This window comes from Rhamphochromis sp. 'chilingali' (assembly GCF_963969265.1).
Source record: "Rhamphochromis sp. 'chilingali' genome assembly, chromosome: 4".
In the NCBI taxonomy this organism is placed as follows: domain Eukaryota; kingdom Metazoa; phylum Chordata; class Actinopteri; order Cichliformes; family Cichlidae; genus Rhamphochromis; species Rhamphochromis sp. 'chilingali'.
Genome location: NC_137948.1, coordinates 25848674 through 25863832, shown reverse-complemented (window position 1 = coordinate 25863832; position 15159 = coordinate 25848674). Strand labels below are relative to the sequence as shown.

Below are 15159 nucleotides of genomic sequence, written 5' to 3'. Positions count from 1 at the left end.
GCACTGTTGCCTCACAGCAGTAAGTTCCTGGGGCTTCTCTGTGTGGAGATGTTCTGTGGGTTCTCTGTTTTCCCCTCACAGACATGTGTGGGGTTAAGCTCACCAGGGATTGTAACTTCACTGAATTGCTATCGGTCTGTGATAGCCCTGTGTCACACTGTTCAGGGCAGGGGTGGGCAATTCCAGGCCCCGAGGGCCGGTGTCCTGCAGGTTTTAGATCTCACCTTGGGTCAACACACCTGAATCACATGGTTAGTTTGTTACCAGGCCTCTGGAGAACTGCAGGAGCTAATTTAGCCATTTAAATCAGCTGTGTTGGTTCAAGGACACATCTTTTTGGACAAAACCTACAGGGACACCGGCCCTCGAGGCCTGGAGTTGCCCACCCCTGGTCCAGGGTATACCCTGCATCTTGCCCTGAGTATCCTGGGTTAGGCTCCAGTCCCTCCTGTAATGATGAAATGCAGATATAAGCTCTCTAAATATAGAGATATATCTGTAAGCTCTCTGAACCTCACCGTTTAAACAAAAAAGGGCTGAATTGAACTGAAAATACTCGGTGTAACTATAAGTATTGCAGTTTAATACAACACTGCAATGAATCGTTGTTTAGCATTTAATGAAGGTTGTTAAGCTTTAGTTGAAACAGTTTTTCAGGGGTATTTATTCAGTCTTGTAGAGGGTAGTTTGTGGTGTGCTCAAACCAATATGCAGAAAAAATGTTTAAAAACTAAAAATAATTTAATGACAAAAGAGATCTGATGATAGTAAACTTAATGGCGATAGTTTTAACATAGGGCTGTCGAATGGGACAGCATTAGTAAACGTTATGTGGGAATAATTCTCAATGTTTTTCTTGTCTTTGCTCTTTTTCTAAGAATCTACATTTTCCATACTGTTACGTACATACACCATGTGTGATGTAATGAACAGGAGCGACTGCTGGCAAACTGCTGAGAGGCCAAACATGGTGTGATGTAAAGTTCTTATCAGCTTCACTGTGAACTTCAGTCGCCAGCTGACGTCACCACACTCCCACTTCTGCCCCCCGGCCCAAAAAAGCACATCTTTAACATGAAATGTAAAAGCTGTTAGACTGAGACAGATAATAGAAATCATAAATGAGGGGTAACAGAGCAAAAACTGTATGACGCAACAATGCTGCTGATAGCACAGAGGGGTAATTTGCTGTGAGGCTCGACCATAAAGTCTGTGGAACAGATCTTGATTTAGCCGGTCAGCTCCGAACGCTCTTGATCACAAGCTTTTTGCTGTCATTGGCTGAGAGGGGAGACGAGCCTCTGGTGAACCCTGATACCGATCTGTTATCGCTGCTGCTTGTGGCACACAGTTCATCTGAACAGTTAAATAATTATTGGGACAATATTAAAGTCGGTCACAGATCCTGGATAGAAGAAAAATCCGCTGATAAACAAATTCTACCAAGTGAAATGAAAGAAAATGCACACTCCACAGACTATATTTGAAAGCATGAACATAACGTTTAGAAAGATTGTCATCAGTTAATGACACCTGTGGAAATTTGGATGGAAATAATCGTCAGTTTCACACACCCAAAAAACGGGGACGTTATATGGTTGTTTTTCTGTGTGAGGTGACTTGAACATTGACTTTCTGACAGTCTGTGGACTTTGAGTTGACCCAGGTGTACAGGAGTACACAGTAACGCCTCTCCGAGGATGTCATAAAAACGCCAGCCAGAAAACATAAAACCACAGCAAATGATGAGTCTTTCCTTCCTGCTGAGTGGGGCCCGGTGTGGATTTTAATCTGACCAATCGCATCCTGCTCGGTACCAAAAAATCCACCCGAGGATCAAAAGGAAATTTTAATTTCGGATCATAATCGTAAGTGTGTTTCATGTCTTGAGCATCAGTCCACTTTGATTATTGATTAACCTTTCATTTAAACAGACAAATGATTTGTACAAGAGGTTAATGTTTATGTGGTTGCTTTCTAGAAGAGAATCTTACACTGATTTTTTTGTTTGTTGTTTTAATTGTTATTTCTGTGCGTGGATGCGTACCTGTCGTCCCAGCAGTAGGAAACATGGTAGGACTTAAACCCTCAGACGTTCCTCCTCCTTTGGGTGTGAAGATGGCGAGTGCTGGAGTAGCAGCCTGTATAGCTGACATGGTCACATTCCCTCTGGACACAGCCAAAGTCAGACTACAGGTACTAACTGTGCTATCAATATGATCTTTAGCCGGTCTTGCTTTGCTGTAGCCTACTGTGGGACACAGCGTGATGTTTGCCTCATTGACGAAGAAGTCAACTTTGTCCACTTCAGCACCCTTCAGTCAAACTTCTTCACCTTTCTGAACCATTTGTTCTTAAGCTGCTGCTCTGTAAAGCTGGTTTTAACTTTGAGGACAATGTGTGACCCCAGATTCAAGGAGAGAAGAAGGCAGTGGGGGACATCCGCTACAGAGGGGTGTTTGGGACCATCAGCACCATGATCCGAACAGAAGGGCCCAAGTCTCTGTATAATGGTCTGGTGGCTGGGCTGCAGAGACAGCTGTGCTTTGCCTCCGTCAGAATCGGCCTCTATGACAACGTTAAAAATTTCTACACCGGTGGCAAAGACAGTAAGTTGTTGCCTTTTCATTTATTTTTTGGTTAAGTTAATTAAACCTTCATAATTGTTCTTACTGGTGACAGTCGTGATTTCGAGATTTAATATCCAGCTGTCAAAAATCAAAAAGATGTTTATCAGATAGATGCAGTCGGTCTTATATTCCCTTAGATAAGGAATTCAGATGAAGGAAAGCTTCATTTTAAAAATAAAAAAGTGGGGAGAGTGAAGGAAGGCTATGTCTTGCAGACAAACATGCAATAGATAATTTACGCAGAACAGAGGCTTTTCAAATCTGATAAGTTAAACAAGATTTAGGGAAAGTGTTATCTCTCTCTTGAAAGCGATAAAGGATTCTCACAGTCTGGGTTGTTGAATCAGTTTCTTATCTTCCTTATTAAAACTGATACTAAAATTAGAAGTTCTCAAGCCTGTTATTAAAATAACTGAGTCTTTCCTTCTCTCCAGACCCTAGTGTACTGGTACGTATCCTGGCTGGCTGCACCACAGGTGCCATGGCGGTGTCCTTTGCGCAGCCCACCGATGTGGTCAAGGTTCGATTCCAAGCCCAGATGAATCTGGACGGAGTGGCCCGCCGCTACAGCAGCACCATGCAGGCTTACAGACACATCTTCCAACACGAGGGCCTGCGTGGGCTCTGGAAAGGTACATTCTTTGAGTGTTGCCCATTATTTAAAAAAGACAAACCATAACATCCTTTATCAGTAATGATTAAAGTATCCGTTTCCCTCAGGAACATTACCCAACATCACAAGAAACGCCCTGGTAAACTGCACAGAGCTGGTTACATACGACCTGATAAAGGAGGCCATCCTTAGACACAAGCTGTTGTCAGGTGAGGTCAGCTCACGGTTGTTTGCCTGAGCTACACAAACCCACACACACACATTCACAAAAACAGAGTCCCCGGGAGACTGCTGATTTGGCAAAAAATCCACACACCCTCTCACCTTTTTAACTGATACCAGCACAACAGGCTCCTACAGTACAGGACACGGTGTATTTTCTCTTTATGGTGCAGTGAGTACAATAGCAATATATTAGCATTTATCTCTAGAACTTATATTGCCCCATTCAGACGATTGCAAAATCCACTGACATGTTTTTCTGTGTCGCACAGCTGAGAACAAAGACCGTATTGTAATCTTTTCCCCAACTCTGTCCTCAGACAATCTGCCGTGCCACTTTGTGTCTGCGTTTGGCGCCGGCTTCGTTACCACAGTGATCGCCTCCCCAGTAGACGTGGTAAAGACGAGATACATGAACTCACCACCGGGCCAGTATAAGAGCGCCGTTAACTGTGCCTGGACCATGTTAACTAAAGAGGGGCCAACAGCATTCTACAAAGGGTAAGCCTCTTCACCTGCGCCGCCCACGACAAACTCTTCAAGAGATCCAAATATCGATAGTATCGATACTTTTATATCCTTCACGTTCAGTTTGGAGCCCACTGAATTAAATCGGGATAAAAGGAAAAATATTCTTCAGGCATACAATGTGAAAAATGTCTGAGTGTTTTTGTGTTGACTGATCCTTCTACTCTATAGCGCCTTTTAAAAAAAAATGGTGAAATGAGAGGTGTGTTAACTCATTATTGAGTAAAGTAATGCAGTGGTCATTAAAAATTGATGATTCATCTCATAAATCATGATTATGCTCTCCTCTAAATAACATGACATTATAAGTTAAAAGTATTGGTATCGGCAATACTGGCCTTGGTATCGGTATCAATCCAAAAACAAATTGCAGCATTGCATGACACACAATTTAATTTTTTCACTCTTCACTTTTTCCATTTTGTAGATTCGTGCCCTCATTCCTGAGGTTGGGATCGTGGAACATCGTGATGTTCGTCTCCTTCGAACAAATCAAAAGAGCCATGATGGTCACAAAGCAGAGGATCGAAGTGGTTAATTGAGATTCCTCAAAGTTTGACTGTAATACCTGAACCACAACCGGACTGGCACCTGAATGAGGAAACCCTAGTAACAATAATTTCTTGTGTTAACCTTATTTAACAAATCCACTGTCCTGTGGTGAGAAAGGCGGAAATCCTTTGTTGAAAAAGGATCGCCTCCTGAAAAAGTATTGACTTTATGTGCATGAGGAGACACAGCAGTCTCCTTTTATATTTATAATTTGCCACAGTGAGCCCATTCCAGATGTCATGGATGGGAATATTACAGAAACATGCCAAGTTTGCACTGAGCCCTGTATGACTAAACCTGTCAGTTTTATATGTTAGCTAGCTTAAAGCAGTGTGCCTTTACACTGAATGACTGGTACCCATAATAAAGCATAAAAGGATGTGTTTATGCAGGTCCTGAATTTACTAGACTTGTTTTACACAAACTGTTGTGGTTTGTTTTTGCCTTTTAAACACATGGACATGAAGCACATTTCAAAACAAATCTGCATTTACTAACTTGGAGTGAGTGAGATGCGAGTCGTTACATACATTCCTCAAATGCAAACCCACGGCATAAAAAGATCAGGTCATAAAAATTCAGCATCAGTCTAAAGATACACAACGTTATGAAAACAGGAGCTTAGTATAGTTTAGAGTACCACATCACTAACAGTACATTTTACAGTACAGATCAATGACATCAGTGGGGACACGTTAAATCATGCAAGACTTTTAAGCTGACAGCACCACAAGAGGAAAAATAAAGTGGAAATCACTCCTCACGTCAAGTTTTAGCCATTATCTCTTAACATAAACTTCACATTCCTGAGCAGGACTTCTGTCCTTTCCTGTCTTTAAATATAACAATTTGGCTGCTTGCTCACTCAAAGTGCTTAAAGCCTCACAAAACGACGGATCCGTTACTTTCTCTACAGTCCTCTTTGTGATCGAAAGCCCTCTGGAATGGTTGTTTTTGAGGTACAGGGCGTTGGATTTGTGCTCAGTTTGAGAAACTTTAAATATCATTACAACAATGATATGTGTGTTATGAATGAACCACAAAACCAAACACAAGAGGATTTATTGGTCTGGATCTTGTCTGGAGGGGCCGAACAGTATTCAGTCTGCGTTTAGGGTTTTAATGCTCAGCTACGTTTACGAGGAACTTTCCTGCTTCTCCTTCTACCAATCGTAACATCGTGAAAAACGCTTTTAGTTCTTGGAGCTGACAGTCAATGTGAGACACACATCAGGGTCCTGTAGGTGTGTCCTGACTATGTTATGGAATTTTTCTCTGTATTGGTTGAACTGCATGATGCTCTCGGGTTCTTCTGCCACCCAGAACTTATCGAATTCATACGCCAGATAGCCTGTAAGGAGGAAAGACACACATTTTTGAAAAATTTACCTTCTATCAGAAAATGTTTTTGTTTGTATACACTCACCAGGCAACTTCCTTAAATACACCTGTTCAACTGCTCATTACTGCATATTTAATTGGCTGATCACATGGCAGCAACTCAATTAGGCATGTAGACATGCTCCAAGTGGCCTACTGAAGTTCAAATTGTGACTTAAGTGACTTTTTAAGTGACTTTAAATGTGAACTGGATAGCAGTGCCAGATGGACTGGTCTGTTTCAGAAACTGCTGATCTGCTGGGATTTTTCCACACAACCATCTTTGAGTTTAAAAGGGAGGAAATATTCAGGGGTCACCAAAATTGGACAACAGAAGAAGATTGGAAAATGTCGCCTGATCTGATGAGTCTCGATTTCTGCTGCAACATTCAGAATTTGGCATAAATACCATGAACGTTTGGATCCCACCTCAGGCTGCTGCTGGTGGTGTCATATTTCCTTGGCACATTTTCTTGGCTCCTTTGTACCAGCTGGGCATCATCCAAACACCACAACCTACCTGAGTATTATTCCTGACCATGTCCACCCCATTATGATCACAGTGTTCCCATCTACTGATGGCTGCTTCCAGCAGATAACACATTATGACACAAAGCTCAGACCATCTCAAAGTGGCTTCTTACACATGACATTGAGGTCACTGTACAAAAATCCACAGTCACTATCACAGTCACACTGGCATCATGGACGCATTTTCAACAAATCTGCAACAACTGTGTGACGCCATCATGTCAATATGGGCCAAAATCTAAGAAATGTTTCCAGCACTTCATTGCCATGAAGAATTACAGCAGCTGTGAAGCCAGAGAGGGGTCCAACCCAAGATTAGCAATCTTGAGACTGCACCTAATGAAGCCACCGGTGAGTGTATAATCAGACGCACAGAACAAACAGCAGTGTGATTCGACTACTCACAGTACAGCTGATGAAAGTGCTGCAGCTCAGGCGTGCCCTGCACTGCGTTGTAGAAATGTGGTTTCAAAGCGCCACTCTTTAGCAGGCTGTAAGCCATCTCTGTCAAGTTGATCCCAACTATTGCATAGGAATACCTTTAAAAAACAAAAAAGTATAAAGTGCACTGTAGAAATGACATACTGTGCATATGGAAAACGTAATTTCAAAAAATGAATAAAGTCTACATTATGCGACACAAAACACCAGTGGAAGGTATATGAATCGAAGGTCTCTTACCCTAGTTTAGGATGGTTTGCATGAGACAGCACCTGCCGAGCCTCCGCTGTGTAGTTTTCACTGAAAAAACTGCAAAGAGCCAAAGAAATTAAGAGTTTATTTATGGTCTCTTGTTAACCAATAAACATGACGTCAAACAGAGTCTGCATGATTAAACATGTTGAGGTCACATCATTCTGACCTACAGATTTTAAAAATAAAGTCAATGTGTGTTTGACTGGTGCTGCTTTAATAATCTGACACATCGCTTGTCATTTTGTGTCCTCGTCCTCATCAGTCGAAAGAACAAGTGAAACGAGCGACTGACGTGTTGGGGGTTGCCTTTAAAGTCCTTCAGCCTCAAAGTCAAGCCTGTCTGACATGCTGTCACGCTCTCTTTGTCCTGTTGAATACTGGTTCTGCTGGCTCATTATTCAATACTTGGAGGAGGAGGTGTTATGACAGTGTTTCTTTTTATAATCCTCATTAACGTTCTCTTCTTTTCTTTTATACCCTTCCTACAGCTGACTGGCTGTAGAAGCCAACCTGCATGCATTTAAAGTCAGAGGTGGTGAAACAGCCACCTCTACTCCATCAGCACCACTTTTGTCTTTAGTCGCTATCTCTAGCACTGTTTAATTATTTTTCGCTGAGTTGGGAGTTACTGACAGTCCTTCTTTTCAGTCTTTGTTTCAAATATTATTTTATAGGTGAAGCCTGAATCTTGTTGGTTCAAAGCCCTCTCCTTCTTTTGTTTATTTCTGCCGGGGCTCCCATCTACCTTACTTGGGTGAGGTTTTGTGAGTAATTATTGTTGTACCCTAAAAATTATCTGTTGGGTTACACTGAGCCATGCATTTGGAGTGGAACAGTGTACCTTATAGGGCTGCCACGATTTGTCGACTAGTCACGATTACGTCGACTATCAAAATCGTCGACGACTGATTTAATAGTCGACGCGTCGTTTGAAGCTTTGTAAGATCCCAAAAGACGCAGGAATAAGTAGCAGGATTTAAGAGTGTAATAACGGACTGAAACAGAAGATGGCAGCACTGCATGTACAAGGATGCCAGCTGCCGTTAAACCCCGAAGAAGAAGAAGAAGAAGAAGAAGAAGAAGCAGCTGTGTCCCAGAATTCATAGCGCGGCCCAGCTCAGTTTCCAACAATGGCGGCAGCTAGTTAGTTTTAATATTACTCTTATTATTCTTTCTGGGTCACAAAATAAACGTTTAACATATTTTCAGCCGAGAATGTAGCTGTGTAAACCTCAAATATCGGCTCAGTTTATCAGGACACCACATATTTTCAAAAGCGCTCCGACGTTTTCGGAGACGTCTGTTACCCACTAGCTCGATAGCTAGCCGGGGGCTAGGTCACTAGCGCGGTGAGAACACCGGACTCCCGGCAAATTGTTTTCAAACCCACCGCCGTCTTTCGCTACTCAGGTTAAATATATATGAGTCACTTAGATAAATTAAAAATGTTGTTGTTTGGCTTTTTTTTTTTTTTAGTATTTTATTTGTTCCTGAGTAAATCGGTTTGTCTGAGATTAAAGTTATAGTTTTTACACAGCTGAATAAACGTCAAGCAGACAGCTGATTATCAGAAGTGTGAGATGCTGGAGAATATACTCCAGTGTCCTGTTATATTTTAGATAGCAAGGAGTTTATTAAACTTCACCGAAACAATCTGCAAATTTCATTAAAATTGAATAAACTATCATCTTGTCTTTATTTTTAGTTAGCACCTTAAAAGCTTAAAGCTGTAAGCTAATGATAGTTATATAAGAGCATATGCTGCTGGTGCAATAAGCTGTAGTTTTACGTCCAGTGGATGATGATCTGATTAGTCGACTAATCGCATAAATAATCAGTGACTAGTCGACTATCAAAATAATCGTTTGTGGCAGCCCTAGTACCTTATACGTACCCTTTGAGCTGTATCTACAACCACCTTTCATAATCTGTGTAAGGTAATTAAAAGTATTTCTCATCAAAACTTGAGTGGAATATAATCTTAGGATAAGTACCGTTGTCGCTTCTTGTGTGTGGATCGGTTTAATCATTAGAGCCTACCAAATATAAACATTCAGCAAATTCAGCCAAAAAGCACCTGATGGGGGAAAAAATGTTTCCAAGAATCCTCAAATTTCATTACAAAACCTATAAGAGCTGATGTGTGTCAAAGTTCATGCATCTATAATCAGACAGATTGCACAAATATGACCTGCATAGCAGGCGTTCTGTTTACTGTCCAAAAAACAGAAACGTCACAGATTAGACTTTGCCAATAGGTACAGAGGCAAAGACCAGGACTTTAGTGTGCTGTGGACACACTGATCAAAGAGAGAGTGGTTGGGGCAAAAAAAAAAGTACACATGTTTTGTGCTGACCAATAGTGTCTTCTTGGGAAAAGAGCATAAACTGTGAAAACCTTTGAGAACTTTGTGGTCTCAGAAAGTGGGCAGGTTGCAGTTCTTGATTCAACTATGACAGAGTTCTTCAACATAAAGCGAGGCCAAAACCAGAAGTGGACCTTATAGAAGGATGATGATTCTAAGTAAACGAGTAAATCCACCAAATAATGTCAGACAGAGGAGAAATGGAGCGTTTTGGAACAGCCTAGAAAAAACACAGAGGACTGTGGGGGGTTTTTGGCAAATATTTTTGTAAAATCGCAAATTTTTTGGTGTGTACATAAATGATACACGACAAGTTCACATCCCCCAAAAATTCAGAATTTCGTGTTGTTGTTTTTTTTGCAATGAACTCGATGTTTGAAGGCCTTTACACTGGTACTGTACTCACACGAGGTTGATCAGCCCCAGCAGGCCCATCCCTCTGAAGTCAGTCTTGGGGTCCTCCCCTTGGAATCCAATGTCTCCCCACTGTTTGGTTATCCTGGACTCCAGCTTGACTGTTGGCATCAAAAGGTCCCAAAGCTAAACACACACACACACACACACACACACACACACACACACACGATCAAATCCGTCCACTACAATAACTTGGAAGTACAACGATTCCTAATATGACCTTGTGCCGGCATTTTAGACTCCCATCCAACAACTTACAGTGTTTCTATGCTGATGTGATGTTAGACTGTGGTATTATCTTTACTATGTCAATCGATGTTTAAAAAAAAAAAATCCTAAATGCTACTCTTAGTAATGTGCAGAAATAATAATAAAACACATTTTTCCTTAGTTTACAAATCTTGGTTCAAGTCTCATCTTAGCAGAAAGCCTGTGCATATGGACACAGCTTCACTGCTATTGCTCTAGGAGCAGGAATCCATACCTTCAAAAGCATGGCCTCGTGTTCAGGGTTGTCTGAGCTGAAGACTTCCTTTCTCAAGTCTTCTACAGATATATACAAGCTGTTATATCCTGTTATCTGCAGCAGGCAGATGTGGAGGCTCTCTTTGAACCTGCAACGGAAGATCAATTCAATCACATTCAAAAATCACTCTTACATCAAAGAATTGCAGCTGACAGGCAAAGTAACCTTACTTGGGATCTTTTGCAGGTTTGATGTTCTTCACTTTCATAATTTGATCCACGCATTGCTCTAAGCTATCCTTAGTGGTTTCCAATGCTCCTCTTAAAACCTGCAGAGGAAGAGCGCATGCTAAAGTTATAACACAGAGAGCTACCAGACAGAAATCTGGCGCAAATGCTTTTAGGTCATTTACAACCACAGTGAAAATAACTGTTTTTTCAAAGTCAAAAAGATGACACAGCTAATCTCTTCTTGCACCTGGACAGACTATTGATCTGAAAATGCTTACAAAGCCATATACACAAGCATGACATGTGTAATCAGTTCACCTAAACTTGGCTAGGGTAGTGAAAGATAAAGCAATGATTAAACTCAGGGGATATACTGCGCAATAAAAGATAAAGAGGTCAATAGTGAAGGAAAGTGTGATTCCTTTCCACATCTGTGGGCTTGGAAAGCTTTCAGATTACTTGAAAATCCACAATGCTCCAGTCCTGAGGAGTTTATTACACATATCTACACATTCTTAGTCTCCAAATACTCAATATTTTTTCAAATGTTTGACACTTAACATCTTTTACTGGCCTGACAGTGCTAAAAGTGATGAGATAACAGATTTTATTTATGACAGTGCTGAAACGTAAACTGGAAAAGAGTCCTAAAAAACACACACGCACGCCTATAAAAGCTATTTCTGCTTTAGCTTTTAAGAATGTGAGTCTTTTAAAAATAAAAAAGAGCAATTACTGTCTTGCAAAATGTATTTAAACTGTTGTTTGCCTTTTGGCTGACAGCACTTGGATTTTCTTTGTCCTGGTTTGTACATCAGCACCTAATATATTAACTTTTTTTCCATTATGGCCTATATCAAATAACTACTAACAACTAAATTTAAACTAAATGTTGTAAAAAAATGCACATCTGATACAAAGATCATCAACGATATTTGATTTCAGCCACATAAAAACAAAATCAGACAAACACACCCCCAGCATTAAAGAGCTGCAACAGGAAATCAGAGGAGCTGAACAGATTATCAGGATCATTGCCAATTAATGTTTGTGCAGACCCACCGTTTATCTTTTAACAATATAAAACAATTAGCTCAGAACTACTGAAGGTAAGCCCGAAAGAAAAGCCAACAGTGGTAGAAGGTCCTTACCTTGTTCTTTGATGACTGAAGAGAGTACTCTGCAGGAGGACACAAGAAGCACATTAACACTGCAGAGAAAATGTGTACTAGGATGCAGACGTAGAGCAGATTTGGGGTGATTTAACGCACCTGCTTTTGTAGTCCTTGCTGCCCCTGGCTTGTGTCCAGAGCATATTCTCTGCAGCTCACATGTCCCCGTTACTTGTCTGATGAGCCATTTCAACCAGTATCTCAGGAAGGATGTGTAGACATACTCCCAGATATATCCAAACATGTTCTAGGACATAAACAGGTTAAGGTTCACAGATTACTACGGTGCGAGAAATATCCTGAAGACCCGAGGACCACAAAACTATTCTGGAGTGTAAGTTAACAGAGGTGGAGGAAGTACAGCTTTCATTATATTAAAACCACCACCTTGTACAAGAACAAACCCTGTGATGAAGTTTTACTTAGATAATCACATTTCAGAATTCAAATAGCTTTTATTAGTAAGAGTGAAAGGGAAGGTTCACAATATGCAGTGAGTCCTGCGATGATGTACGGTTTAGTGGCGATAATTAAAAGATAGAAGGCAGAGCTGAAGATGTTAAGGTTTTCATTGGGAGTGACCAGAATGGACCAGATTAGCAATGAGCACATCAGTACATCTGAGTTTTAGCGGTTTGGAGACAGAGATAGACAGGCAAGCCTGAGATGGTTTGGACATATGCAGAGGAGGGAAAAATTATGTTAAAGATGGAGCTGCCCGGGAACAAGAAAACAGGAATGCCACAGAGTAGATTCATGAAGTAGCGAAGGAGAACATGCAGAGGGTTGGGTGTGACAAAGGCATCTACTAAAAGGAAAAGCCGAAAGATGCAGGCAACATGTCTGTATTCGTGTTTACCTAAAGTATAAATGAAAAAATAAACTAAGAAGCTAAATTATTAGTGCATTGGTGTGGTTACAGCTCATTAAGCAGAAGCTAATCTAATGCAGTTTTTTTGTTTTGTTTTCAATGAAAGAGGGCACTTTTTACAACACGATCCAGTCTTATTCTGAAGCACTAAACGGCATCAAACTGAGAACAGCTTCTTATTTTTGTCCTCCCTTCCGCATACATGAGCAGATTATTACTTCGATTCTGATTTATTTACATAGCGATAACGTTTGGCTCAAGGTACTGTAAGATAAGGCCCTACAGTATTGGAGCAATCAAGCAACTATGAGCAAACACTTTTGTGACAGTCTGAGGGAGACAGGACAAAAGGTACACTATGGGAGAGAGAACACACAAATTTAAGGACAAGCACTATATAAAAATTTGGGGAGTGAAAAGAGGTGAGTGAAGAAGAAGTGCTGAGTTTATCACATGAGGTCCTACAGCAGTCTGAGCCTGTTGCAGCATCACTAAGGAATACGTCAGTGATAGCTGATCCAGCCCTAAATATAACCTTTATGAAAAAGAACATTTTTAAGTCTAATCTTTATTATTATTAATATGTTTGTTGTTGTTGTTGTTGTTTTTATGGACATGGAGTATATTGTGTTCAATTGATATATGTTAGTGCTAAAATACACAATTTAACCAACACTTATGACACAGTGAATAAATGCCCGTGAATATTACAGGCAAATAAGTTATTCCAACACCTCTAACTTATATTGAACTTTGGATGTGATGGATTTTGCTTCCTGAGTTGGACTCATGTTGCAGATGCACTTCACTGCCGTCTGTCACAGTGACCACGTTTTTGAAGCCACTGAGGAAGTACTCTGCTACAAGCAGAGTAATCTATTGCTCAGTGCAAGACATGATTAGTTAATCGTGGGTCATCGCTAAATGCGAATTAACATCCAACAATAAAAGCGCCGAGTGGGTATGAGAGAAGAGCCCACGCTCCTACAGCCAAAACAATGGCTAGCACTGATGCTAATGCTAAGTTCGGACATACGTGGTCATTCAGTTTATTTACAGGCACTCTGGGAGTTTAATGGGGCTTTTGAAAGCGGTGCATGTTGATGCTAGCGAAGTGGTAGTGAGCCACTTTTGATATTAATTACGTAAAGGAGCATACCGGCTTCTAAATTCCCCCAAATGACCCGGTTCAGACAACAGGTTGTCATTCGTCTGACTGGTAGCTAGCAACACCACGCTAACCTACTTTAAGTTTCGTACGAGTAGCTGATGCGTTGGGCAATATTTACCGTGAGAGAGTGGTGATGCTCGTCTTACTCTCCAGTCGTAGGGAAAGCGATGCCAGACCCAGGATACAGTCTAACTTAGCCGCAGGCGGGTGGTAAGGTTAGCGGCGGTTCGCCTGACAACAGGCTGGCTGTGATGCGTTCACTGTCTATACAACTATACCGTCTATGCCACGCACACAGCTACACAAGTCTCCCAGGTGACACAAGACAGGCTCTTCTTTCTAACCAAGACTTAAACATTGTTTCTAAATGTTCAACTAAGAAGTTAAAACAATTAACAGTCCATGACACACCTCGAAACTTGGGTTGAATTTATCACTAAGGATTAATATCGTGATGTCTTTGAACACAGCATGATAGTTTCTAGTGCTGCTACAGCGCCATCTACTGCCCGCAGTGGTCATGACTGCGCAGACAACTTCACAACTACACAGTCTAAAATTTCAACCAGACACGAAATTTCAGTTAAGTGCAATAAAAACTTACTGGACTTAATAATAAAATGAGATCAAATATATAGAAAAGATCTTTAGTTTGAAATTTTCTCAATTTGATGAAATTTCATTCTAATAAAAATATGAAAGTAAAGATAATCTAAAAAAAAAAAAACCTTCACTTGAAACTAAAGGAAACTAAACTGAAAACATAACTTTGAAATAAAAACAAATAAAAAAAAAAACTAACTGAAATAACTCAGACAAGAAAATCCCAACTGCAGGTAGTAGCTGGAAGCTAATCAGATAATCAGATATTGCATTTTCCAATATTAGCCACAAGATGATGCCAAATTCACAAAATGTGTGCTACACTGTCTATCATAGGGCTGTTTATAGAAAACAGTCATATTATGCTGCTGATAATGGTCAACAAGCCTCCATTATTCCATTGTCCGTTCAATTTTTTTAAATGGTGAAAACACACGGCACATAAAGACCCACCACTGTGTCACTTTATCGAAAGGGGCTGCACAAAAGCCCTCACCCTTACCCATTAATCTGCTTTATCGACAATGTATGCAGCCTATTCTGAGATGCTTACCAACGGTGCTCTCAGCTGTAATTAAGTCACAGTCTGCTTTCTCACCTAATCAGTCCCTCGGGGCTTTTAAAGGCAGGACGTCTATCACATACAATTACTGCAGTCCAAGCCCTGCCTCAGACCTAGGCTGTATTTAAATAAGGAATCCCCCCACTAAC

At 40.8% G+C, this 15159-nt stretch overlaps 2 protein-coding genes across 2 annotated transcripts; one reads left to right on the top strand and one right to left on the bottom strand.

Moving 5' to 3' along the window:
• The first annotated feature begins 1777 nt into the window (after positions 1 to 1777).
• ucp1 (uncoupling protein 1) lies at positions 1778 to 4797 on the top strand. Its single transcript, XM_080879606.1, has 7 exons — positions 1778 to 1868; positions 2063 to 2196; positions 2411 to 2609; positions 3065 to 3262; positions 3351 to 3452; positions 3786 to 3966; positions 4421 to 4797. The coding sequence occupies exons 2-7, from the start codon at positions 2071 to 2073 to the stop codon at positions 4533 to 4535; spliced, it is 921 nt and encodes a 306-aa protein (XP_080735732.1). The 5' UTR covers positions 1778 to 1868; positions 2063 to 2070; the 3' UTR covers positions 4536 to 4797.
• A 249-nt stretch (positions 4798 to 5046) lies between these two features.
• elmod2 (ELMO/CED-12 domain containing 2) lies at positions 5047 to 14120 on the bottom strand. Its single transcript, XM_080879607.1, has 9 exons — positions 13964 to 14120; positions 11903 to 12050; positions 11783 to 11811; positions 10632 to 10729; positions 10420 to 10549; positions 9925 to 10058; positions 7138 to 7206; positions 6862 to 6995; positions 5047 to 5896 (listed from the first exon to the last, which is right to left on the bottom strand). Exons 2-9 carry the CDS (start codon positions 12045 to 12047, stop codon positions 5739 to 5741), a joined length of 897 nt encoding a protein of 298 aa, XP_080735733.1. The 5' UTR covers positions 12048 to 12050; positions 13964 to 14120; the 3' UTR covers positions 5047 to 5738.
• Between the last annotated feature and the right edge of the window lie 1039 nt (positions 14121 to 15159).